We start from the raw sequence: 25,319 nt of genomic DNA, 5'->3' as shown, positions 1-25,319 counted from the left end.
GACACGCCCATAAAGACGCGTCTTCCTTCTATCAACAACACCAACACCGATCATCAACCTCCAACAATAGTCGTCCCGTCACCTGATGACATTGGGATGATCTATTTCGTCTCATTCCTTTAGGCTATCCTTAAGCACGTCAACAACAAGAAGCGACTTCCACAGCGGACACATGTGGCAAGCTCTTCTCCAGATCCAATGCCTTCGCCGATAACGAAGCAGCATATGACACACCTGTGTCGGGCTGGTCCTGCTTCGCCAGGCGTCTTGACGCCATCGTCACCGCCACATCGAAAGCCTTCTGCATGCTGACCACACTAGCCACATTCTTTCCCACAATGTCGAACGCAGTACCATGAGCCGGCGTCGAGATGATGATGGGAAGACCACCCTGGACTGTGACCCCACCTTCAAAGGACAGCAGCTCCAAGGCAATCTGACCTTGGTCGTGATACTTGGTCACGATGCCGTCAAAGTCGGCTCGCTTCAAAAAGATTGTGTCGCAGGGAAATGGTCCCTTGACATCGATTCCTTTTGACTGGGCTTCTTGCACTGCTGGCGCAATGGCATCAATCTCTTGCCTGCCAAAGTTGCCATTCTCGCCGTTGTGAGGATTCAGCGCGCAGACTGCAAGGCGAGGGTGTTCGATTCCCGACTCCCATCTACAGCGTGTTATGTCAGTGAACGTGAGCTGATCAGGACAGGACTTCTCAATCACCTTAATCTGTGCAGCAGCTCGATTGCCTTCAGCGAAGATTCTTGCGTCACCATCGTTGCCACCTCTTCGATGCCTACATGGCTCGTGACGCGAGCAGTCCAGAGCGGTCCAGCGATGTTGATCTCGCTCGTGGTATCGGTATAACCAAGCTGCTTTGCAAACCACCTCAGCTCATCTTCTTCGGTCATCCCGGCTTTCTTGAGAGACGTTTTGTTGAGAGGCGCGAAACCAACACCATCTATCTCCCCGGCTCTCCATAAGTCCAGCGCCCGCTTTAGCTGGCGTATGCATCGCTCACCGCCTGCTTCGGTCGCTTGCTGCAACGGGATCGAGGTTGTTGGAGCACTGTTATCGTCCAAGATCTGTACTCCGGCCTGGCTGGCGGTTTCTGAAATAGGCACAACAGTATCACCGGCCTGTTTCGAAGCAAGCCCCACTTCAGAACGATCCGCCAGTACCACTATATTAGCTTTGGTCAGGTTCGTTCGATCTCTGAGCAGCTTCGCCACGAGTTCCGGACCCTGCAAGCAAGAGCTGTGTGTCAGCCATCGTTCTGCTACATGTCTTCACCTGAACTCACCACACCTGCTGGGTCGCCCAGAGTCACTGCAATCCTTGGACGCATGGCCAGTCGGCGCTGAAGTATCGCCATCTGATTATGGCTTTCAAAGTGTTGCAGTAGAGGGCGGAGAGGTCGTTTTCTAGGATAAGCCGTAAGCAAGCAGGCGTGGCGGCGATGATAGATCTCTTGCTCGACAAAAGATAGTTCCAAGTGGCTTGCCGATGTGCTTATAGGCAGAAGCGATTTCGCCAAACGGTTTCTTACCGTAACCCGTGCAGCTTCCGATCGCTATTGTCTACCGGGGTGATGGGCGAGATCAAGGGTGCCACGGCCTTTCAGCCGTCGGACTGCTACGGTCATATGCCGATCAACCCGATATTAGACAGGATCCATATTCTAGTTCGGCAGCAGGTGGCACACACAGCTCCACCTCGAACGCGGGGAAGTCATGTATTGCCCATGGGGTACAATGCTTCGCGTTGCCCAGCATAGAGAGATGTAGTGCATCGCGCAGAGCTTGGATCGGTGGCCTGTGTGCACTCGTGCGGTGCCACGGTGTATTGCCGGTGCCTGCGGTGTAGCAACCAATACCAACATGAGGTCGATCCACATAAGACTATAGTGGCCCTGCCCAGTGCCCGCCGCATCACTTTTCGAATAACTTTACCAACCCCACAACCAACAGCACGCCACGGTGGAAGTCATGGACAAGAAAGCCGAAGGACACATCGAGCAGGTCTTGGAGACCGGATCCTCCCTGGACACCCACAACGAAAAGGTGCAAGTCGATATTGAGCATGCGCAACAGCTTGCAGCAGCCTATATGCCCGGTAGCCCAGAAGAGAAGGCACTAGTCCGCAAGCTCGACTGGCGTCTCGTGGTATGTATAAGTTGTCTTCTTGCTACTAGAGGTACTGACACAAGCCAAAGCCTACGTGCTGGACGATGTACTTGCTAAGCAATGTCGACCGATCAAACATTGGGTGAGCTCCTTGTGCTGATACCAGCGAACACTCGCTAACAGCATCCAGGCATGCGAAGATTGGCGGGCTGGAAGACGACTCCGCATTGACCTCTACGCAGTACTCGGTTATCGTGCTCGTCTTCTTCGTCTCGTATCTGGTCTACGAAGTACCGTGAGTGCAATACACTACAGCCTGTGATTACACAGCCGCTCACACAAAGATGAAGATAACATGATCCTGAATCGAGTCAAACCCTCGTACTATCTACTACTATTGGGTGTCCTGTGGGGCATCGTCGCAGTACGTCGCACACGATACACCGCCGGAACCTTGGCTAATACTTTGTACAAGACCTGTATAGGTGCAGCACAGAACCACAAGCACTTAGTAGCTATGAGATTCCTTCTCGGTATCTTTGAGGCCGGGTTCGCTCCAGGATGCACGTTCTACCTGTCGTCGTGGTACAAGAAGTACGAGCTCACATCGCGCTTCGCGTGGTTATATACCTCCGTGGCCGTTGCCGGGGCATTGTCTGGTCTGCTTGCTGGCGTCATTACAGACTACATGGACGGCGCAGCCGGCATTCGTGGCTGGCGTTGGCTGTTCGTCAGTGCTATCTCTCGTCTTTGCAGCCAAGTTGCTGACCATCTTCGCAGATCCTCGAAGGCCTCGCATCAGTACTTGCGGCTGTCGTGGTCTTCTTCATCCTTCCGGACTTCCCAACATCGACCAAAAGCAAGTTCCTGACCGAAGAAGAGCGCGTCTTGGCATGCAATCGCCTTGCAATAGAAGGCATTGGCCTCACACAAGGAGCTCATGAACGGATTGGCGAATGGCAAGCGTTCAAGATGACCTGCGCTGACTGGCGAACATGGTGCTTATGTCTCTTGTTCGTGCTCGGGACTGGTTCCCAGACGATGCAGTACTTCGTGCCGTCCCTAGTGAAGACATTCGGTTGGGAGGGTAATACCGCTCAATGTAAGCTCAACTTCATCCTATGGCGTGACTTCACTAATGTGAGCACAGATCATACAATCCCGAGCTACGCCTTCGCAGTGATCTGCATTCTTTCAAGCTGCTTCCTCGCCGATCGCATCAAGAACATCCCACTCGACTTGGCTGGACTGTCAGGCTTTGGCTTCATCTTCTTTATTGCTACCACTGCTTGCAGTGATGGTATGACGCGATATGCGTTGGCCATCTTCGCCTTCGGCACGGTCTACGGGTGCTCCCCACTTGTCAAGACCTGGATCTCACACGTCCTTGGCCATCCAGCTGAAAAGCGCGCGATTGCTATTGCCTTGATCAATGCCATTGGCAATGGCTCTTCGATATATGGTTCCTTCTTATGGCCTAGCCATGATTCACCCAAGTATTTGATCGGGTTTGGGTAAGTCAGGTGATATGTGGTAGTGGTCATGGGGAGCTAACTCGATCTAGTACAACCACCGCTTGAATGGGCATGCTATGTGTAGGGACACTAGTCTTTGCTTACCCCTTCCACAAGTTCCCGGCCAAGAAGCTCGACCATTCTGCTATTATTAAGCGTAGCGACCGAGCGCTAGTCACACCGGAGTACGAGCTTGCGAGTACGTAGGTGAGGCGTCAGCGAGGGAGTGAAGCTCTATACCAGCCCTCAACTAGCCTTGGCGCCCGCTCTGATTGGTCAACTTTCAAGTTTTGGGGTCACGTGACCTACCGCACCGTGCCTGTTGGCGAACTCGCAAACATATACTCGTCGCTAACGCCTATGTCGTCGTATAATAAGCACTGTACGTCGGGTAGCGGTAGCGTGGATCGCACGCTACTTTGCAGTCTAGAAGGGTTGGTAGAGAGCTCCACTCCGCTACGCTTACCTTTGGAGGTTCACAACCGCCAACAGCACATTTTGGCTAGTCAGCTACAGCATGAACGACAGGAGCAGGAAAAGAGAGAGATTGTCTGAGCCAGGCCTGTCGTTATGTATTCACTCAATTACGGAGTGGCGTAACGGCCGTGTCGACCAGCAGTGTACTGCAATGTCCTCACTCACGGATCGATGCATTCCCAATCCGCCTGAGACCAATTCGAACTCTACCTGCTCTCCGCAGTAAGTTTGCCAAGCATTTTCAAGCTCAGTAAAAGCTCCAGCTCAGATCTGCAACGTGCCGAGCCTAGCGCTTTCGTATGTTGTAGCGAATTGCAGATCACCCTTCCGTCGAGAGCTTGTCTTCATCAGCCTCGGCGAGCGTCAGCGTCTGAGGCTCTGATTTGCGGAGAGGGGTAGCCGTTCGTTCCTCGTGCTACCACACGATCAATCAAAAGTGCATGCGACCTCATACGAAGCGGGAGATGGGCAACAGTTGCTCCGCGCGGACGATGTGCTACTTTGGTCTCACTGCTCAAGTGTCGGGCGACTTCACCTGCTGGGACAAGAGCGTGAGGGGAGTCATATAAATCGCACGATGGCCCGTTGTGGTGAGGAGATGTGTGGTGTCTTGAGGTGGCAGTGTAAAGACTCCTACAGAGTATTTGCTGTCAGTAATCTCTCTGCGGTGCTTCGCAGCTCAAGATGTTGTTCCACTGGCTTCGAAGCGTGTGCCTGCTAGCACTCATCCCCTTCGCTCACACTGCCGCAATCGCACAACCGGTTAAGCGAGCTATTGCCCCAGGCAATGATCCCTTCTACCAGCCTCCAGCCGGCTTCGAAGCTCAAGCACCGGGAACAATCCTGAAGACTCGCACAGTCATCTCTTCCTTCCTAGGCCTGGTCCCAACAGGCGTTCAGACCTACCAGCTCCTCTACCGCACCACATCCATCAACGGCACCGCATACGCCGCAGTTACCACCGTATTCAAGCCTCTGGGAGCAAAGAAGGACCGCTTCGTCTCTTTCCACACTGCATACGACTCCAGCGCCACCATCTGCAACCCAAGCTACAACTACCAGCTCGGCGTCGCCCAGGAAGACCTTATCTCCTCCATTGAACTCCTCCTGCTCGAAGGTTTCCTCCTCTCCGGCTTAATCGTCTCTTCCCCCGACTACGAAGGTTCCGATGCCGCATTCGGCGCAGGCCGCCTGGCTGGCGTGGCCACTCTCGACAGCATGCGTGCCGTAACAGCTTTCAAGGATCTCGGCTTCACCACTACAACTCCTTCCATCGTCGGCTACGGCTACTCGGGAGGCTCCATCGCCACCGGCTGGGGCGCTCAGTTCCAATCGTCCTACGCTCCCGAGCTGAACATCAAGGGTTGGGCCCTCGGCGGCACAGTCGCGAACCTCACCGGCACAGCCCTTTACATTGACAACACGGCTTTCAGCGGGTTCCTCCCAACTGCAATCGACGGTCTTAGTAAGCCGAACGCATATGCGGCATCGCTACAGCCGGTGATAGACTCCATCGTTACACCGTATGGCCAGTCGAAGCTCGACTTCGCCAATGAGAACTGTGCACCCGCGGACCTGCTCAGTTTCCCCGAGATGTCGGTGCTGAGCACAGACTTCCAGACGCTTGGGGATCAGCTCTACTACGAGCCCACCATTGCATCGATTCTGTCACAGCAGACGATGGGAACGGCAAAGGACGAAACGCCGGTAGTGCCGCTCTATGTTTTCCATGCCTCGGAAGATGAGATTATTTCCTACGCTAATGCTACGACTTTGGTTGACACCTGGTGCAGCAATGGTGCTGCCGTGGATTTTGTCACTTATGCAAACGGTGGTCATCTCACCACTGAGATTCTGGGTTTCGTTGGGGCTTACCAGTTTGTGCAGAGTGCGTTTGATGGGAAGGTGGCGACGAGTGGGTGCACGAGATCGACGAGTTTGGATGAGAATCTGAACCCTATTGCGTTGGGTGTCAGCTTGGAGCCGATTTTGGTGAGGTTGATTGATGCGCTGGCGGCGCTTGGCAGGGGTGACAGCAACTTGAGGAGCGACATTGGGACTTTGAAGCAGACTGTGCCGACTTAGGGCCGATGGGTGATTCTATGATAGGTTGTCTAGAGTACGCGCACACATATGCAAGAATGCTTCCTCCAGCGTTCTCATCGCCTCGCTGACCCCGCTCGCTGTCGAAACTTCATTGTCGTTAAGCTGTAAAAGCTGGGCACGACGGACTCCGTCCTTTATCTTGGTGTTGAGCATCCGTGTAATGTTCGTGTTTGTCTCCAAGCCTTGCGTTGACGCCTGTTCACTCCCTTCGCCCGGAAATTCCAAGCCCTTGGAACCACTCAAGATCCTATGCCCCCTTCCCGTTGATATCCTCCTGCACGAGGTTGAAAGCCAAGTCAAGCATCGTCTGTTGGTTCTGTGCTTCGGCTGCTGTGCTTTGTGCTCTCAGTAGTCCATCATTGTGCGTAAGGCCGCCGTAAGGTGCCAGGTCAAGGGTCATGATACGTCGGAGATCAAGCCCAAGAGCTGCGTAGTCTCGAACGAGATGGTCCAAAGCGCGGGTGAGCACTGCTAGATCGTCCACCGCCAATCTCGCTTGCTTCAAAGCTTCGTCGAACATGCAGACCAAGACTGCGCGGAAATGAGTGAGCTTTCTGTGGTACGCCTTTTCTGCTTCGTCCAGTCGATCCTCCAAGCCGGAGGAACGCTGGACGTCGGCGCATCGTGGACAGCTGTGAGCTCACGTGCGGCAGAAGCCACTGAAGGTTGATGTCGCGTTGTGCTCCAGTCTGCATGCCTGACCTGGCTCTGCAAGCATTCGATTAGGTCATTGAGCTCCGGAATGGCGACCGCCAAGCTCGTGCGTTTCTTGCCTTGCACCCGCAGCTCGGCATGACCAGCATCCCACAGAACGTCGTGAGTGATCTCGAACAATGGCCTCTTCGGAACATACTCCCCGGCTGTGATCATGTACTCACGTGTCGCAGGCGCCAGGAAAGATAGACAGTCGAGCGAGAACGCCACATAACTGAAGTCAACGTATGGCTCCTCTGCTCGAGCGACCTCTTGCAGTACCGCGTGTAACTGCATCGGCGACAGACGCTTGGTGTCTTTCCATTGCTGAGCAATAGTCTGATCCTTGATGCCTGACCCTAGCGAAGCGTAGAGACGGACGCAATCATACAGCAACGCTGATCCCACGTATGGCTCGAAGTTCAGCCTCTTGATGGTATTCATGGTCTTGGTGTGACTCTTCGCCTTCAAAGAGAATGCTTCCATCGGCGGGAAGAACTTGTGAGCCGCTCTTGATGTTAGGTGCGGCTTAGATGCCCCAGCGACTTGGCCAAGACTCAAGCCCAACGCAAGACTGTACTGCTTTGCCAGCAGCATGACGGTCCCGTTGCCCGGCCTCAACATTGGCTTTTCGAGCATGTCTTGTCCAGCTATCACTGCTTCCATCTCTGGCCATCGCTTTGTGAGAGCACCGGAGAGTTGCCCTGCTCGATGGAGGTATAGCGCTGCAAGGACAATATGCAAATTGGAACAAAACATGCCGCTGAGAGCTTGTACGTTGGGAGAGGTCTCATCGAGAATGTGAGCTGGCAAGACCGGCAAGGCGGCCAGAAGCGTGAATGGTATAAAAACCTTGGCTTTTTTACAATTCTCGCGATCGGTCCAGCACCAGCACCCCCACCCAGAAGTTCCGTCATCCAGGTCTTCGCTCTTGAACATGTCGCCTTGTTCCTCGAACAGGTCCTCTAGTCCCTGGGCTATGTGCGCCTTAATGTAGTCATCTGCGGCACTGGAGAAGGCCTTAATGGTCGCGAGAGTGTTTTGTGCTCGGCTAGTCAGTCGCGGTGCAACTTCTCGTAAAGAATAGCCGAGATCGCCTTGGAGCGCATCGTAGATGTCACAATAAATGCCAGTTGCAGCCACGACTCCAATGTCCAAGCGGTCTGATCTGAGTGTCCAGACTAGGGACATCGTGTACTTGTCCAAGAGCGGATGGGCATGGTTCTTGAACCCCTGGAGTCTGGCCTCCAGCCGTGCGAGGTCCTCCCCGATGGCGAGCAATGTGAATGTAAAGGGGTGTCGATGGAGGTCAGCAGAACATGGGAGAATTGTTCTGCGTACTTCGGCAGCTCCAGGGTCCTTGCCATTGTCGAACACCCAGTGCATATGCATCAGGTCGGACATTGCAAGCCAGCCGTCGGCAATCAGTAGTCTCGCTTGGTCAGTCATGCCTTGACTGGCTTTCCCCCCTTGGAGCGTCTCGGCTTCGACGCTTCCGCCTTGTGTCTGAGACGAGCGTATGACATCCTCTACCCAGTTCATATCAAGTAACGATATGATCTGATCAAAGCTGCCAGCCTCTGGGTAAGCGTCTCCAAATTCATAGCCCAACAGACCACCCATGTGCATAGCATTACTAGCTGCCTGGCAAGTGGTACGCCAGCTGACCTCGCCAGATTTGAACTGTGCAAAGACGTCGCGTACCAATGACCGCAGGTCTGCCAGGTCTTTCAGAAGCGCCCAGATGGCAAACATCATCTCCTCGTGCTCATTATCGAGACTGATGCCATCTGTGTGTTGCTTCGATGGGGCTGCTTTAGCTTTCTTCGCGGGCCGCTTCGTGCTGGTTTGTTCACCCTCGGGAAGATCTGTTGTCTCCTGCAATTCGAGATGCTGGTAGAGGTTTGCCAAGTCGTTTGTATCGGTAGCAAGCTCCGGCATCTTCTTCTTCCTCTTCGGGCGCCTGGCCTTGTGTTCCTTACGCAAGATGGCGAAGACCTGGATGAGGACCTTGAGGAAGTGTTGATGGGTAGCATTCGAGTCAGCCAGACTGGATGGAATGTCGGATCCCAGAGCGAGGGAAGCGTAGAACTCGGCGCAAGAGGTGCGCCCCGTGATCGCATCTTTTGTGATGTCCAGGATCTCGAGTGGGATATTGACGAGTGGATCTTTCGCCGCTACGACGCGTTCCGCAAAGTCGACAAGATCCACAGTCCGTACCTTTCTCGTTACTCGGTTCTTTGATGGTCGTCTGATCGTGTTAGTGTCAGTGCAGCTGTCGGCTGACTCGACGAGCCACCGAACGAGCTTCTCGGTGCCAGCCTTGTAGCGTTTGTACGTGTTCACCAGCGTCAGCTCCGACATGTTTGGGTGATGTGGTTATCTTTCGGAATGTCGTGGTGGTCTCAAGTTTAAATGGTCCTGAATGATGAGATACGGCGGGTCGTGGCGGTTGTCTGTGAGAAAGTCGTAGTGGGTCCGAGTGATAACAGATTGCGGGCGGCGGCGATTTACGAAGATCGGAAACTTGTCACATTCACTCCGTTTGCACCTCAAGCGGAAGCTTATGCGGTTCACTTGGCTCGATCCACATGTGCCACCGATGTGATTCTTCCTTCTGTAACCCAGCCCTCCGAAGCATGTCTCATGTCCTCAACCTCCACCATTCCCCTCCTAAGCCGGCCTCCTCTCCGCAAACTTCTTCAAATCCTCCCTCGTCGCAACCCCCAACACAAACCTCCTCGCCACATCCGTGACAACCGCAAAATCCTGCTTCTCCCCCGTCTCACCACCCTCAAAGAAACTCTCCAAATCCTCCAGCCGTGTCTCCATCGTGATGAGCTTATACTTCTTCCCTCTCTTGAACGTGATCATCGCCTGTTGCACGTGATCCGAGTCCTTCACCTTGCCCTCTTTAAGTAATGATTGAAGGTGCGGTATCGATATGTAGCCGAGGAGAGTTTTGTCGTTGGGGTTGATGACGGTCAGGTGGGTGTAGTCGCGTTCGTAGGCGGCCATGAGGGCGGAGGAGATGGGGGAGTGGGGAGATGTTGAGAGGGCTGGGGGCGGGTCGAGGTCTTCTACTGTGGCCTGGGGGAGGAATTAGTATTAGATGTGAAGTGAGTTGTGGAGGGGAACGTACACCTCTGTATTTGTTTGCCCATGGTGAGGGCTGTCTTGCTGATGCTGCCATGAATACTGGTCCGGTAGGTGTCACTGAGGCACGATATGTCGTACTGTTGGCGTATAGTTCGAGCTGGTGGAAATATGATGTTGCTTGAAGATGTTGCTTCACTCAACTTTCTTTCACATGTGTTGGAATCGAGCAGGGATGTTGGACTTTACCGCATTTATTTCTAGCCGCGCTCCCCACAAACCTTGCTGGCACTACGTCACAGCTCGGCTAAGGTGAGGCTCAGCTCAGCTCGCAGCTATCAGCTCAGCCTGCCACTCTCACTCTCACCCTCACCCTTACCTTTACTCTTACTCTACTCTTACCTTTACTCTCACATTTACCTTTACCCTTACTCTTACTCTTACTCTTACTCTTACCCTAAACTCTTACTCTTACTCCTACTCTAAAACCCTTACCTTTACCTTTACCTTCCTTTACCTTTATTAAGAACATATAGGCCGCAGGACAAGCATGTGGGTGTGGGTGTGTCATGTGACTAGATCACGTGACTAGGGTTTGCCAGCCTATAGGCTAGCAAACATCCGGACACCTAGTATCTACCTATACTAACACTAGCGATACTATATATAGATACACGCTATCCTATTAGGTCCTTCTTCGTCTTTTATGTGATCCGCCGTCTTCTACTACTACGTAACTCGTACCTATCTAACAGGTTATAAGCCCGGGTTAGCAACTCGGTGTTTCACCCTCGACAAAGTCGTATTAGAGTTATTCCTCTTTAGAACAAAAGGAAGGCAGACTGGAGGCCGCACCCGCATTATATAGGAAGCTATAGCCGCGCTGTAGGTATATATAAGACGTAAAAGAGCCTAGTAAGGCACTGTTAGACTCCGAGTCAGGGAGCCTATACTAATACCTTAGACAAGTAGGCGAGCTTACTAAGAAGAGTCGCTCTCCGGACATCGCGTTCGTATCGACTAACTGTTTATTCTAAGAGAGCCGCAGTGTCTCAGAAACCCCCTCTACTAAGAGAGTTACGCTACAGTGTCTTAGTACTAACACGATCCTTACCGACCGACTTTCCTCCTCTTCCCGGCGGATAGCCATCCTCTCCGCTATTAACCTCGCGTTCGTTTTATCCTATTTCGATCCGATTACGTACGACCGAATACATCCTTTTACCTAAGGGTAGCTAACCTATCCCTTAACTTATAAAAAATAGAGAACAAGACTAGGTTTATAAGAAAGAGAGTAGTACCTATTCTAATAAGAGAGAACTACGAAACATAGTTCAAGCTAATAAGAATACACCTAGTATTAAAGCAGGTTAACTAGGTCCTCGAAGACATTATTATAGATATTCCCGCTATAACCCTATCTATAGCGACACCCTCTATATTATCGGAGTCATCCCTTCCTTTAGATTAAGCGATAAGGAAAGCATCGTATAGACGGTATAATATAACGGCCCTATCTAAGATGTATATCTGTCTATCGATAGATAACTAAGAGATAATATACGAGATCCGGTATATAAAGGAGTTATAGGAATAGGCTGAAGCTAAATATAAGAGAAGACTTCTCGCTACTAGAAGAAGTTTGCTTTAGCAATACACCAATTTCGTAATGACAGAGGACTAGTTAATAGATGACGTCTAGTAGGAGCTTAGCTCAATTATAAGGAGGGCTGTTTCAATCTCGCCTTAGTTCTAAGACATTAAGACTAAGGACAGAAAGATCTAGTAACTCTTAGTAGCTCTGCTAGACTTATTTGGCTCAATTCGCGATATAATTGATGCCTAGGTGAATCTCTTACTATAAGACATTCTTATAATCCTTAGGGAGAAGTAAGAATCAATGATTTATTAAGGGATAGCTATATTCGCTAAGAAGGGTTTCTAGGGCAAGCTTACATACTATCTCTATAATAGTGACTATTTTATAAGCAAGTGCCCACACCTTTCTATAGCTTAGTAGGCTATTAGGAACAAGGACAAACTAGCTAGGGTTACCTACCCTACTAAGAGACAACCGTCACTACCTCGTAGGAGGTCATTATTACTAAACCTTCGTAATGTCCTTAAGGTAATAACGGACCTTATAAAGCAGATAAAGGAGAGCCGTAAGCCAAAGGCCTCCTCTAGTAAGCCTATAAGGGCCTATACGACCTAGGAAGACGCATTAGACCCTAAGATACTATTAGAAGATAATGATGTTGATGAGGTTGCCCATTCTACTATAGAAGCTAAAGGCAAGTACCCCTCGTCCGAGTGGTTGCTTGACTCTTATATATCATCATATATAACTGACCAAGATTCACTATTTAGGACACTAAAGCCTCTTTAAAAGAGGAAGTGGATCAAGGTTAGGGGTGGCTATCTACAAGCTATATATATAGGAAGTGCAGTAATAGGTAGTCCTTCTAGAAAGCAAATTGTCTTAGAAAATGTCCTGTTTGTTCCTAGCCTTAGAGTTAGTCTTGTTTCGTAGAATTAGTTCAGCTAACAGTTTGCTATCTAACTACCTAGTTTTACCCTCAAATCCTTGTCTAGTAAACCCGTTGTCTAGACTAAACTTCAAGGAGGAGTACCGTTTATCTACTCGATCTCGGAAATTCTTAAGCTATAGTATACTAGTATACTCTCTTAAGAACGTAACGGTACCGCTATAGCTAACACTAAGTCCGAAGATCAGTAGGAGCTATAGTATAGAAGATGTGCACACCTTAGTAAGGGACTACTAAGAAACCTATATAGAGTTACTAATAAGAAAGATCCTATTCCTATTACTTCTAAACACTAGAATTATAAGGTCTGCTCCCTTATAAACATAAGGAAGTTCAAAGGACCTACTATAGAGAGGAAAGGGGAGAGGCTGGCCCTCATCTCTATTGACATCTATAGGCCTTTTTAGGGTGTAGTCTCTAGGCTAGGATATAAATATTGGCTTAAGATTGTAGATAACTTCTCTAGGAAGAAGTAGGTAATCCCTTTAAAGGCTAGGAGCGACGCTCCTATAGCCCTACGGGATTAGAAGGTCTAGGCAGAACGGCAGTCAAGGTGCTTTCTATCTACGATCCGTAGTAATAGTACAAAGGAAATTCTCGCCTTACTAAAAGAGTAGGAGAAGGGGTTTAGTACTTAGATAGACACAACTGATGCCTATAACTCTCTTCAAAATAGACCTATAGAAAGGTTAATTCAAGCCTCTAAGAATATAGTCCGGGCTATAATTAAAGACTCTAGCATACTAGTTAAGTTCTAGCTAGAAGCTTTATAAGCACAGACTGTAATCAGAAACAGACTGCCTAATAGTCCGATCATTAATGGTATTGCTCTTTCACTAGAAGAAGCCTTTACTAGCCAAGTACCGTCAGTCGACCATTTCCGCGTCTAGGGATACAAAGCTATAGTCTATATAGACCTAAGAGCCCAACCTCAAGGCTTAAGGAGAGACAAGTTAATGAACCGAGGAAAAGAAGCCGTGTTTATAGGCTACTTAGAAAACACTACAAAACAATAGCTGTTCTAGGATCCCGATATAAAAGTAATAAAAGCGTATAGTCACGTCGACTAGTTTAAGAATGAGAAGGGGGGAGATATAGATAGATAGATAATTCATTTACCCGTTGTGGTGCCCTCCGGCCCATGCGGGTTTATGTCTATATATGTTACTGCATAAGGTAGGAAACCTATTCCTAGGTAAAAACCTCCTCTCCTTCTCTAATAGCTTCCTTGCCATGAGTTCTCAGTTTTCCTTCCATTAGGGTGCACTAGTGTCATGGTGGTTAGCCTCTGACTACCTTGTCTGCAACCCTAGAGTTGTCCCCCTCTTCCTGCTCTCCTCCTCCTTCTTTCTCTCCTCAATCCATCTCTCTGTTTCCATAGTAAGAGAGAACTGCTCCAAAAATCCTTGGTGGATGATCCACTTTGTAATTCTCTGGAGGTCTCCCTTATTGCTGATCATGGCTTGGAAGTTTCTGTTCCTTGCCCTTGCCCTCCATTCACCTCTCCCTGTACTCCATTCTTTGCAAACCAGAAGTCTATGTTCGACATTCTGGGACAGGTAGCCGCATGGGCAACTCTTGTCTTCGATACCTGGGACTTTTCTCTGATGCAGGTATGCCCTGACTCCGATGTGTTCAGAGCGGATTTGTATTGCTATGCTTGCTTCTGACCTGGTCAGGTCTGAGTACAGTAGGTAGTTGTGGCTACCAAACTGTTGGAGTGCCTTTGGGGTTCCTGGCCTCTGTGGGGTTCTTGTCCATTCAGTCTTCCAGAGGAGTCCTGCCATCCTTTCAGCTAGAGACTGTTGCTTCTTCCCTTGGCTGGCTGCTGATCCTCTCCCTTGAGCCCTTCTGTCCTGTTCCTGCTGGGCTAGGTGCAGCTGTTCTGTTAGTTCTTTGAACTTCTGCAGGTCCTGCTGCTTCTGTGGGGCTGGATTGGGTCTTGCTTGTCTGTGCCTTCTTGTGCACTGGCTCCTGATTTTGTTGACTGCCTTCTGGATTACTAGCTGGGCTGGGTATGCAGACGTCTTTCCTGCATACTGGTATCTCAACCCTTGAAGGTAGAGCTTGGCTGGTGGGGAGCCAGACTCCATTTCGACCACCCTTGTTGGAGTTGACTTGTATGCTCCAAGCACCTTTTTCAGACAGGAGGCTTGGGCTCTGCTGATGGGATCTGCAATTCTCTTTGGGATCTTGTCTTGGGCTGACCAGATCTGGGCTCCATATAGCATGGCTGGCTTCACAATGGCCTTGTACATAACCTTTGCTTTCGCAAATGTGGCTCCCCATGTGGAGGCTGTAAGCCTGTCAATTGATTGCCTGTTGTTGTCTGCTCTTGCCTGTGCTTTCTTGACCTGTGGTCCCCAGCTGAGCTTTGGATCCATCCATATTCCTAGCACCCTTAATTCACTTGAGGGTTCTGTTGTGTGTCCCTGAATAGTGATTGGGGCTTGCATATTGTGTCTGTTTCTGGCTCTACTGAAGTGGATGAGTTGATACTTCTCTGGGGCAAATCTGGCTCCATGTTTCCTGGCCCATTCCTCACATTCCTTGTGTTTCTTCTGCAAGATTCTGCAGTTCTCTTCTGTGCTGTCTGACCAGGCTAGGATGTTTGTGTCATCTACAAACCCTGAGGCTGATGTGTTTCTGGAGTTTAGCTTTGCTGGCAGGTCTGCCATAAAGAGGAGAAACAGGATTGGAGACATTGTTGATCCCTGTGGGATTCCTGTCTCTGTAGGCATGCTGTCAGATTTGTATCTGCCCAGTCTTAGTCTTGTGGTTCTGCCTCTGAGGAAGGACTGGATAAACTAGACTGTCCAGTTAGGGATAGCCTTCTGTTTCAGGATGTGGATCAGCCTCTGGTGTGAGACATTGTCAAAGGCTCCTGATATGTCTAGTGAGAGGAGTGTGGCTGCTTTGTTGTTCCCAAAGTGCCATAGGGTCTTGATCTGCTCTGTGATAAGTTCCACAGCTGTTAGTGTTGATCTTTGTTTCCTGCCTCCCATCTGTTCTTCAGGAAGGATTCCATGTTCTTCAGCTAGGTTTGTCAGCCTTTCTGCTATGATCTTTTCCAGGAGTTTGCCTAGTGTGTTGAGCAAGGCAATAGGTCTGTATGCCTTTAGCTTTGTGTAGTCCTCTTTCTGTGGTTTTCTCAAGACCACAGTCAGTGACTCCTTGAAGTGTTTAGGGCAGTGTCCTTGGGCCATGCACTGTGAAAAGATGTTTGACAGTGCAGGGGAGATCTGGTCCTTGCATGTCTTAATGAACAAGTTTGGAATCCCATCTGGTCCTGGGGCCTTGTTTCCTGAGAGTGTCTTAATGATGCTCTTGATCTCTCCCTCTCCCACTGTGCAGGATTGCTCTAGTGGTGTTGGATACACACTGCCCTCCAGATCCTGCAGGTCAGCTTCTACCTGTGTGCCAAAGAAATGTTTCCCCAATGCCTGTGCCTTTCCTGGGAGAGTGTGTTGGATTACTCCTTCCTGGTCTTCAATGTTTGGAAACTGGGGCAGCATGTTTCTGTCCTGTGTGGGTTGTCTTGCCCACTTTGCTAGTTTCCACATCTTCTCAGGATTCTGGGTAATGGATCCAACTGTTGACCTCCACTCCAGCATCTTGTCCCTCTTGATCTGGGCCTTCTTGTCTCTGGTTGCCTGGTTGTATCTGTCCCATGCTTCCTGGGAGTGGCTCTGGGTAAGGGCTCTCCTGGCCTGCCTGGCTGCCTTGACCTTCTCTGAGCATTCCTTTGTCCAGAATGGCTTCTGGTACAGTGACTGTTTCTTTTCTCTGGTGTGGGCTGCCGCAGTTTCCTGCATTGTTCTAACCAGTTCTGCCACTGCTTGGTCTATGTCTAAGGCTGTTTCCAGTCTCCTGGTCTCTAGTCCAGCTAGCTTCTGTTCCAGGTCTTGTCTGATCTGTTCCCAGTTGGCTGCCTTCCAGGCCAGCTGAGGTTCTAGGTCTCCTTCCTGCTGTGTCTGTGTTTCAAACTCCACCTGAATTGGGAGGTGATCTGATGAGGACTCCAAGTCCTGGTTAACCCAGCATCTGGTGACCTTCTGCTGCAGGTCATGTGATGCAAAGCACAGGTCAATGGTGCTTGAGCTTGCTCTCTGTGACCAGGTAGTTAGGCCCTTTGGGGTAACTAGGTGCATGTTGTTGCTTTGGGTAGTGGAGAGGAGTCTGTTAGCTAGGAAGTGATGGGCAGGTGCAAAGTCTGATCCCCATGTAGGATGGTGCAAGTTGAAGTCTCCCAGCACGATGTGTTGGGAGTCACTCTGCAGGATGTCTGGCAGCTGTTGTAGTGTGCCCAGCTGGGTGCTGCTTCTGGAGCTGGGGGGTGGGTTGTATACACTGTGGATGTGGATGCTGCCTTGGTTGGTGTTGAGTCTGACTGAGGTGATGTCTCCCCCTTCCTGTTGGATTTGTTCCCAGCTGTCTGTTGCCATCTCTTTGCTGATGTACATGCATGTTCTAGGGGTGCCTTGTTTGGCTAGGAGTGTGTGATACCTTGGGTCGTTAGCAGTAGATGGTCTGTTAGATTTGCTGTTGATCCAAGGTTCCTGGACTGCAATAACTAGGTGTTTCTTTGGGTCCAGTGCTTGGAGAAAGCTTCTCTGGACCTTGTGCTGGCTTTTGTTGACGTTGTACTGGATAGTGGTAAGATTAGGTGTCTCAATCATGACTCATCCATGCTGGTCTCCTGCTGGTCTTCTCGTGCTTCCTGCTGCTGGCTGCTATTTGGGATTGTGGTAAGGTTGAGCCTGCTTTGTGACGGGTCTCTTCCTGCAACCACAATTGATTTTGGTCTACCCATAGCAGGGTGGCCTTGGGCCTGTGTGGTCTCTTCTGTTCTGCCTCTTTTCAGAGGGTTGTAGACAGTCCTTAGGGGTTCTTGGGTGATTGTCCCTGTCTGGAATCTGATAGGGGTGTTGATCCTGGCTTCTCTTGCCCTCCTCTTTGCCTCAATCCTAGCTGTGCAGTCTTGGGACCAGGAAGGGTGTTTCTTTCCACAGCATGCACATCTGGCTTCACTCTTTGGGGCTGTGCAATTCTGTACTTTGTGGCTACCAGCACAGTGGGAACAAGTGTCCTTTTGGCTTGGGCATCTAGTAGAGATATGACCATACTGTTGGCACTTGAAGCATTGCAGTAGTCTGTGGGTGCTTCTATGGATTTCTGTGTCCATTCTTTCGCATTCCCAGAAGATGCCCTTGTCAAGCACGGTGTTTGCCTGTTCTACAGTGCCTATCCAGAGCACTAGAGAAGACTCTCTCTTTGTGTCCTTTGTCTTTCTGTTGACCCATGCTGCTTTTGTGATCTGTAGCCCTGGGCATACAGCCTGGTTCTGGTCCTGCAGCCTCTTAAGGTCTCCTTCAATGTCAAACTTTGTGGTCATCCCATGGGCAATAACCATATTTTGTTGGTGTGAGACCTTAGCCGTCTTGCCTAGTTTGACTGTCCACTCCTTCTGTGTCTCTAGCCTCTTCCTGTCTTGCTCCTGTGCTGTGAACAGCTTAAGGACACCTCCCTTCTCTTTCCTGGCTCCAATGATGCCTTGTATCCCAATCTTCTGTATGATTCCCTTGCCTGACAGGCCCTCAATCTCTTTCTGCTCTTGCTGGTCGGAAATGTAGACCTTGATAGCTGTTTTCTGGGGGGGGGAGGGTTTTGGGATGCAACTGCTGCCCAGGTTGGTTGGCTTAGTTTCTGGCCTTCCTGTGTCCTCTTCTTTGCTGCTGCTGCTACTGTCCTGTTAATGATCTGTCCTGTTTGGCTCCTTAGTGCCTTTAGCCCTCCAAGGAGCTCCAAAATCATCCCCTTAAGTGCTCTTTCTGGGTGCTCGCCATCTCCTGCCATTGCCATTGTTTCTGCCTTCCTGCAGACCTCCTTCCACTCGTTACTCTCCTGCTCCTGGTCGTTTCCTGCGATCGCTATCATCGTGTCTCTCTGAACCTTATAGGCAAGGAAGGAATCGTATTTAGCAAGCTAGCTACGAGATAAGGTGACAAGTCTTAACCGCGCTTTCCCACTCATCTAGCACCACCGTGTAGCCTCGTTTCGAGAGGTTAGCCCGGAGCAAAAGCTTCCCTCTACGCCCTCCCTCCCTGTTTGCTCCTTAAGCCAATATCCACCTCTATAGGCCTAAGCCCTTTAGTGCTCTCTATTGACCGACATGCGCATCCGTCCTCTCGGGCTGTACAGACAGTGTTAGCCGTCGCTGCCAGTGTACACCACGCCCCAGGTTTTGACGCCCTTCGCGTTACCGCAGCCTATCTCTAGAAAGCGGCCGTCCATGCCTCGTAGGTTTGCTCGGGGCACACACCACGCCGGGCAGCGTACTCCTTGCGTTTCCACCTACTAACCAATATGAAGTTCCTTATCACCCTGCCCTCGATCCTCCCCGATCACAGAACTAATCCACTTGCATTGTACGTCTTTTCCCCGTCCTGACAGCCGTCTTTTCCTTGCTCAGGCTATCGTCTTTTCCTCGTCGCAATCTACTATGTCAGACTAGGTGCGTTGTGTAGCGGGACAGGCAGTGCCTTAGGCAAAACCCTCGTTCCTATACCGGGTGTTTAACAGGCCCTTACAGGCTTCGTCGCGTGTCCACCTACCCACCGCATTGCCCGCTGGCAAACACCAGATTGTTTCGTAGTCCGCTCGACGCCGTTGCATAGTCCGCTCAGTTGTTGTTCTGTAGTCCGCTCGTCTAATGTTCGTCGCTCAGCCCGCTCGGTTTGCGGTCTCCGGAGGTGAAAATTCTGCACTCATACTAGAGGTGTCCTGTCGAGCGTATAGGCCACGGTTCCGCGCCCTTCTTACACGTAGAAAGAAGAGGGACTCGCTCCCGACACGAGTACACGCTCGTCGGATGGTTTTCATACCCGTTTTGCTAGTAGTCCTCTGTTCGCCGCGGCTTCGCCTACGTTGCGCGCCCGTCGCGCCTACGACGCTCTAGCGTGAGAATACTTGGCTCTCTCGTAGCTAGACGAGAGGTTCGTAGCCGACACCACGTACAGGTGATTCTCGTCGTCGACTAGGGGGGAGATATAGATCTTAGTATCACCTTTACTAACTAGCCGAGTCGAGCGCTATAGCGTAATCCTGTTAGGAGGAAGCCCTTTAGGGCGAAATTTTCCGATAGGGGATTATTAGAGACACCGTTACGAAGGCTAGGAGAAAATATTAAGGCGGTTTTAACACTATCGAAGGCCGATAACGGTGGATCTATACAGAACCTACCTAAGTTATTAACACTATAGCAACCGCTATTTATACAACTTCCCCCTCCCCTAAAGGATATTAGGGAATACTAGAAGTTTAGAGATTAGGGTACTCTAATAAAAGAAAAAGAAGATGTCGTTCAGTTCGACCTATCTAAACACCTAGCGCTACCTTAGGTTATAGGTAACAAGAGGTTAAGGGGGGACGGAGATAATAACTCTAAAGAGTATAAGGCTAAACACTATAAGGCTCTTATCGCCTAGATGTTCTATCTAGACCCTACAATAAGCTAGATAGAGGAGATTCTAAACGACGTAGAAGAATATACATTTGCTACTATTAGGTAGGTCATAGCCTATTAGTAGGAAGTGCTAATCCTAAAGTCCTATAAGGTAGCCGTAGGAGACCCCGAATAGGGATATATATAGAGAGAGGCAATCGAGAACGAACTTATTACCTTAGTAAGCAACAACACCTAGGAAGCAGTTGTACCGCCAAAGGGTACGAATCTAATTACTTCTAGGTAGGTCTTTAATGTGAAAAGAATGATTAGTAGAGCTATTAAGAAGTTTAAGGTAAGACTAGTTATAAGAGGGTTTTTATAGAAATATAGGGTTGACTTCGAAGAGACCTTTACACCTACTATTAGACATAATACTCTCCGAGTATTTATGGCAGTAGTATATAAGAGAGATCTCGAGATACACCTAGTAGATATGAATAATGCTTTTACCTAAAGCAGCCTTCTTAAAGACATCTATATAATCCCACCCCTAGGAGTTGAAGCACCTCTAAACATAGTGTTCAAGGTCCTACGAAGCCTTTATAGGCTTAAGCAAGCAGCTAGAGACTAGAACAAGCTCTATGTTACGAAGCTAGAGAAGATTAGATTTACCTAGTCCTAGGTAGATCTATGCCTACTTATCTATACGGATAGAGACCTTATGGTCCTTACCTATATAGATGACATACCTATTGTAGCTCCGAAGCTATTAGATGTTCAGTGGTTTAAGGCTGAGCTTAGAAAAGTGTTTAAGATTAAAGATCTTAGTGAACCTACGAAGATCCTTAGAATAAGGATTATAAGAGACAGGTCCTAAGGCACTTTAAAGCTTGATCAAGGACACTATGTCTACGCTAACTTAGCCAAGATGAACATGGCTAGAGAGAAGGCTACGCCAACCCACTCACCTATAGAGAGCTACGAGCATTTAGTGCCTACGGCACCTATAGATAAGAGGTGCAACAAACAGGATTACTAGAGCTATAATAGTACCTAGATATAGCTAATGACAATGACAAGGCCAGACTTAGCATTCCCCCTTAGAAGAATTAGCTCATTTGTTACTAATCCCTCGTAGTAGTATATAAAGGCTTTAAAGAAGCTCTCCCGATACCTACGGTTATACCTAGACCTAGGTCTTATATATAGAAAGGGAGGGGGCAATCTCTAGGGATACTCGGACTCTAACTACGCTATAGACAAAGTGGATAGAGTCTCAATTCTAGGATACGTGTAGTTCCTTTATAGATCACCTATGTCCTAGATAAGTAGGAAGTAGAAGTCTGTTATAATATTAATAATAGAAGCTAAGTTTATAGCTATCAACGTAGCCGTAAAGTAGTTACAATTTCTTGCTACTATCCTTAGGGAAATAGGGTGCCTAGAACTAGTAGGAAAGAGCTCTTTCTAGCTAAGTATAAGGCTAAGCAAGGGTACTGTTAACGAGCTAAGGCTAGTTAAGCTTATAGGTAATAATTAAGCCGCTTTAATACTTTTTAAAGATGCCTATATATATAAAAGGTAAAAGCATATTAATGTTATATATAACTATATTAGACATCTCTAGTAGTAGAAGAAGATTATAGTAGACTACTACTATATAAAGGACATAGCTACTAATAGGTTAACAAAGCCCCTTAATAGCTAGTAGTTCTAAAACTTTATAAGGTAGCTCTAGCTTACGTAAAGGGATTATAGGAGACTATATAGCCTAAGTAGGAGTGTTAAGAATATATAGGCCGTAGAACAAGTATATAGGTGTAGGTGTATTATATAACTAGATCACGTGACTAGGGTTTACTAGCCTATAGGCTAGCAAACATCCGGACACCTAGTATCTACCTATACTAATACTAGCGATACTGTATATAGATATACGCTATCCTATTAGGTCCTTCTTCGTCTTTTATATAATCCGCCGTCTTCTACTACTACGTAACTCGTACCTATTTAACAACCTTTATACTTGACCTAATCTATTCCTATTATTACGCGTTAAGACGACGACGGCGCGACCGAGGAAGTCGCCTATTCTACTACTAAAGGTACCTATCTTCGAGGCTATATCCTACTATTAGGGTGGACAGCTTAAAGTTTTCTTCACCCTGTTTCTTTAGCTCTAAACGCCGCGGAGGTGCCTAGCTATATTAGGTAGCTCCTAGGCAATAGTAGCCTAGGCTACGGTACGGACGGCGCCTACGGCTCTATAGGCGAAGCTCCCCTAAGACAACTAGTAGTAACTTATAGAGGACGCAAAAAGTATAGAAACTAACGATTAGCTCCTATACCGGTCTCTATAGGTAATGATCACTTAGCTACGTACGGCGCTTACACTATCGTATTATAGAGGGTAATAAGAAATAAGGACGACGTCCTAGGCGATTAGTAAGGCCACCCGGAATTAACACCCCTATAGCTAGGCATTGGTCGCGGTATTAGTACTAGGCCCCTACCTAACGTACGATATAGTCACGATCCGCATTATAGTAAAGGAAGACTAGGCCGAAGTTACGAAGCTATCGAATAAGGAGCTCGCCTAACGAATCAACTAACTAGGGGTAGTCGTAGTGAACTAATAGTCTAACGGCACTCTATAGATCTATACTAGCTCTACTACTACTAGGAGGTACCTAGAGGCATAGCTATAGTAGGTATCTAAGGTTACGGTATTAGCGAAGGTCTTAACGAAGTAATTTACGATCCTAGTCCACGATATACCTAAGGAGTTCGACCTAACTAACTAAGGTCACCTACGGGCTCTCTAAGAGGACAACCCGGTCACTCTTAACTCTCTAATCTAGAAGGCGACTTAGCTCTATAGGAAATAGCTAGAAGGCAAGAAGGCCTCGGCGCTAATAGTATAGCTACAAGACGTAAAAGCGGCGGATCTAGTGATAGAACAAGGCCTAATCTAGCAATATAGCCTTAAGATAGTAGAAAAGCACTCCTTACTCTTTCGTGTCCTCTAATACTTTAAATGCTAATAGTATAGACACCAAACCTACATATATATAAACAAGTAGGCCTACTCGAACTATATAGGAGACTATATGTCTAGGGACTATACATTAGCTACGAGACGGTACGCGAACTGTCCGGGGTACTACCTATCGTATAGCGCGGAATGCCTATAGCGGAAACTAGCGAAAAACAAGGCAATCATAAATAGAACCGTCGCCCTAAGATTCTACGGCGACCGTAAGGCTAGCCTATACCGGAACTAGTTAGCGGCGGTCGGGTATAAGCGCCCTAGGGCCGAGAACGATATAAAGGATACGTAACCTAGGGCGTACGGGAGGCTACGTGCCCTACTAGCTGCGGCGAGGGAGTCTAACTAGGCCCGGCTCCCCTTTAGTATATAGCCGATAGACGTAGACTAGGACGTATAAGGTAGTAGGACATAGGACGCTATAGAGGAAATGATTGTCGATGCCGATAACTAGCCTCGACACGCTTAGTATCATCTAGTATAACGTCAACTATAGCAAGGATATAGTCTAGAACCATTTCCTATACGAGGCGGACCCGTACGTCTACTACGTCCTAGTAATCTAGGAGCTATAGATTAACCCGTACTATAAGAGACTAACGACCTACAAGTTACTAGGCTATACGACATGCCTACGAGGCGACGGTAGACCCCGTACGTGCTTCTATATTAGCAAGGATATACTAGAATCCGACTAGGAGGTAGTATACTACGTAGACGAAGAAGGCGGGAGCGATATTACCTCCCTCTACGTAGGTAGTACCTAGATATATAACCTATATATATATAACCGCTAGCCTCGAGGTCTAGCCGCGACCTAGGGGTCTATAGACACCTAGATAGTGCGCTTAAGAGACAAGGGTACTATATCGTAGTAGGAGACTTTAATATATACTACCCTTCCTAGGAAAGCCTTATATAGCCGTACCCTATAGCCGACGAAGTACTCGACTTAATAGCGAGCAACGTAATTGCCCTTAATACCCCGAAGGACCTAGGTACCTAGAAGAGAGGGGGACTCTAAGGCACGATCGACCTCTCCTAGATCTTAGATAGCTACTACTATATAGTAACCTACTATAAGATCGAATATATACTCGAGGCGTTATTAGACTATATACTAGTTAGGACCTCTATTACGACATAGATATAACGTATACTAGCGAGAACCCCTAAGCTAAACTAGAGAAAGGCCTACTAGGCCAATATCTAGGCGTGCCTCGATAACTCCGAGAGGCTAGTCTAGATCGCGTAGTAGTAATACATTAGTAAAGACGAGATAGACGAGGCAGTCTAAGGGTTAATAGACGAGATAAGAAAAGCGACCTTACTTTACGTTCCGCTTGCCTAACTAACGATATAGTCTAAACTATACTAGACGCCGAAGTGCACTACGGTAGTAAGAGAAGTAAGGAGAGCCCGCCGGGTGTGGACGAGTAGCTATAGCGAGGAGGCCTAGAACGTATATAGGGAGGCATACTAACAGAAGAAAGCTATAATACGGAGGGAGAAAGCAGTCGGCTAGAGGGCTATAGTAGAAGAAATCGCCGGCAAGCTAGCGAGGATATAGAAGCTAGCGAAATAGGCCCGATAGGACCCTACATAGGGCCCCTCCTTCTCTATCCTAGCGCTATAATCGCCTAGTGGCCCGGTTAGCGACCCCGAGGCTAAGGCGCGTCTACTAGCTAGTAAGTTCTTCCCGCCCCTAGTCGAGGCTAATCTAAGCGATATAAACTATTAAATAGGTACGAGTTACGTAGTAGTAGAAGACGGCGGATTATATAAAAGACGAAGAAGGACCTAATAGGATAGCGTGTATCTATATACAGTATCGCTAGTATTAGTGTAGGTAGATGCTAGGTGTCCGGATGTTTACTAGCCTATAGGCTAGTAAACCCTAGTCACGTGATCTAATTACATAACACACCCACACCTATATACTTGTCCTACGGCCTATATGTTCTCAACACTCCTACTTAGGCCATATAGTCTCCTATAATCCCTTTACGTAAGCTAGAGCTGCCTTATAAAGTTTTGGAACTACTAGCTATTAAGGGGCTTTATTAACCTATTAGTAGCTATGTCCTTTATATAGCAGTAGTCCACTACAATCTTCTTCTACTACTAGAGATGTCTGACATAGTTATATACAACATCAATATGCTTTGACCTTTTATGTATATAGGCATCTTTAACAAGTATTAAAGCGGCTTAGTTGTTACCTATAAGCTTGACTAGCCTTAGCTCGTTAACAGTGCCCTTGCTTG

At 48.6% G+C, this 25,319-nt stretch overlaps 5 protein-coding genes across 5 annotated transcripts; 2 read left to right on the top strand and 3 right to left on the bottom strand.

Moving 5' to 3' along the window:
- Positions 1-139: 139 nt before the first annotated feature.
- On the bottom strand, positions 140-1,370 carry CLAFUR5_07875 (Putative 4-hydroxythreonine-4-phosphate dehydrogenase 2; the record flags this gene model as incomplete). The annotated part of the gene is made up of 3 exons (XM_047907023.1): positions 140-662; positions 719-1,239; positions 1,299-1,370. 3 exons carry the CDS (start codon positions 1,368-1,370, stop codon positions 140-142), a joined length of 1,116 nt encoding a protein of 371 aa, XP_047759530.1.
- Positions 1,371-1,983: 613 nt separating this feature from the next.
- CLAFUR5_07874 (MFS transporter prlL) lies at positions 1,984-3,701 on the top strand (the record flags this gene model as incomplete). Its single annotated transcript, XM_047907022.1, has 7 exons — positions 1,984-2,160; positions 2,211-2,263; positions 2,312-2,416; positions 2,452-2,545; positions 2,618-2,851; positions 2,902-3,635; positions 3,686-3,701. 7 exons carry the CDS (start codon positions 1,984-1,986, stop codon positions 3,699-3,701), a joined length of 1,413 nt encoding a protein of 470 aa, XP_047759529.1.
- Positions 3,702-4,796: 1,095 nt separating this feature from the next.
- Positions 4,797-6,197, top strand: CLAFUR5_07873 (Lipase 6; the record flags this gene model as incomplete). The annotated part of the gene is made up of 1 exon (XM_047907021.1): positions 4,797-6,197. One exon carries the CDS (start codon positions 4,797-4,799, stop codon positions 6,195-6,197), a length of 1,401 nt encoding a protein of 466 aa, XP_047759524.1.
- A 522-nt stretch (positions 6,198-6,719) lies between these two features.
- Positions 6,720-9,275, bottom strand: CLAFUR5_07872 (uncharacterized protein; the record flags this gene model as incomplete). Its single annotated transcript, XM_047907020.1, has 1 exon — positions 6,720-9,275. One exon carries the CDS (start codon positions 9,273-9,275, stop codon positions 6,720-6,722), a length of 2,556 nt encoding a protein of 851 aa, XP_047759523.1.
- A 309-nt stretch (positions 9,276-9,584) lies between these two features.
- Positions 9,585-10,104, bottom strand: CLAFUR5_07871 (uncharacterized protein; the record flags this gene model as incomplete). Its single annotated transcript, XM_047907019.1, has 2 exons — positions 9,585-10,001; positions 10,054-10,104. The coding sequence occupies 2 exons, from the start codon at positions 10,102-10,104 to the stop codon at positions 9,585-9,587; spliced, it is 468 nt and encodes a 155-aa protein (XP_047759526.1).
- Between the last annotated feature and the right edge of the window lie 15,215 nt (positions 10,105-25,319).

The sequence above is a fragment of the Fulvia fulva genome, chromosome 3 (genome assembly GCF_020509005.1).
Source record: "Fulvia fulva chromosome 3, complete sequence".
Classification (NCBI taxonomy): Eukaryota; Fungi; Ascomycota; class Dothideomycetes; order Mycosphaerellales; family Mycosphaerellaceae; genus Fulvia; species Fulvia fulva.
Note: the sequence above shows the minus strand (reverse complement) of the source record. Positions and strands in the feature narration are given on the sequence as shown.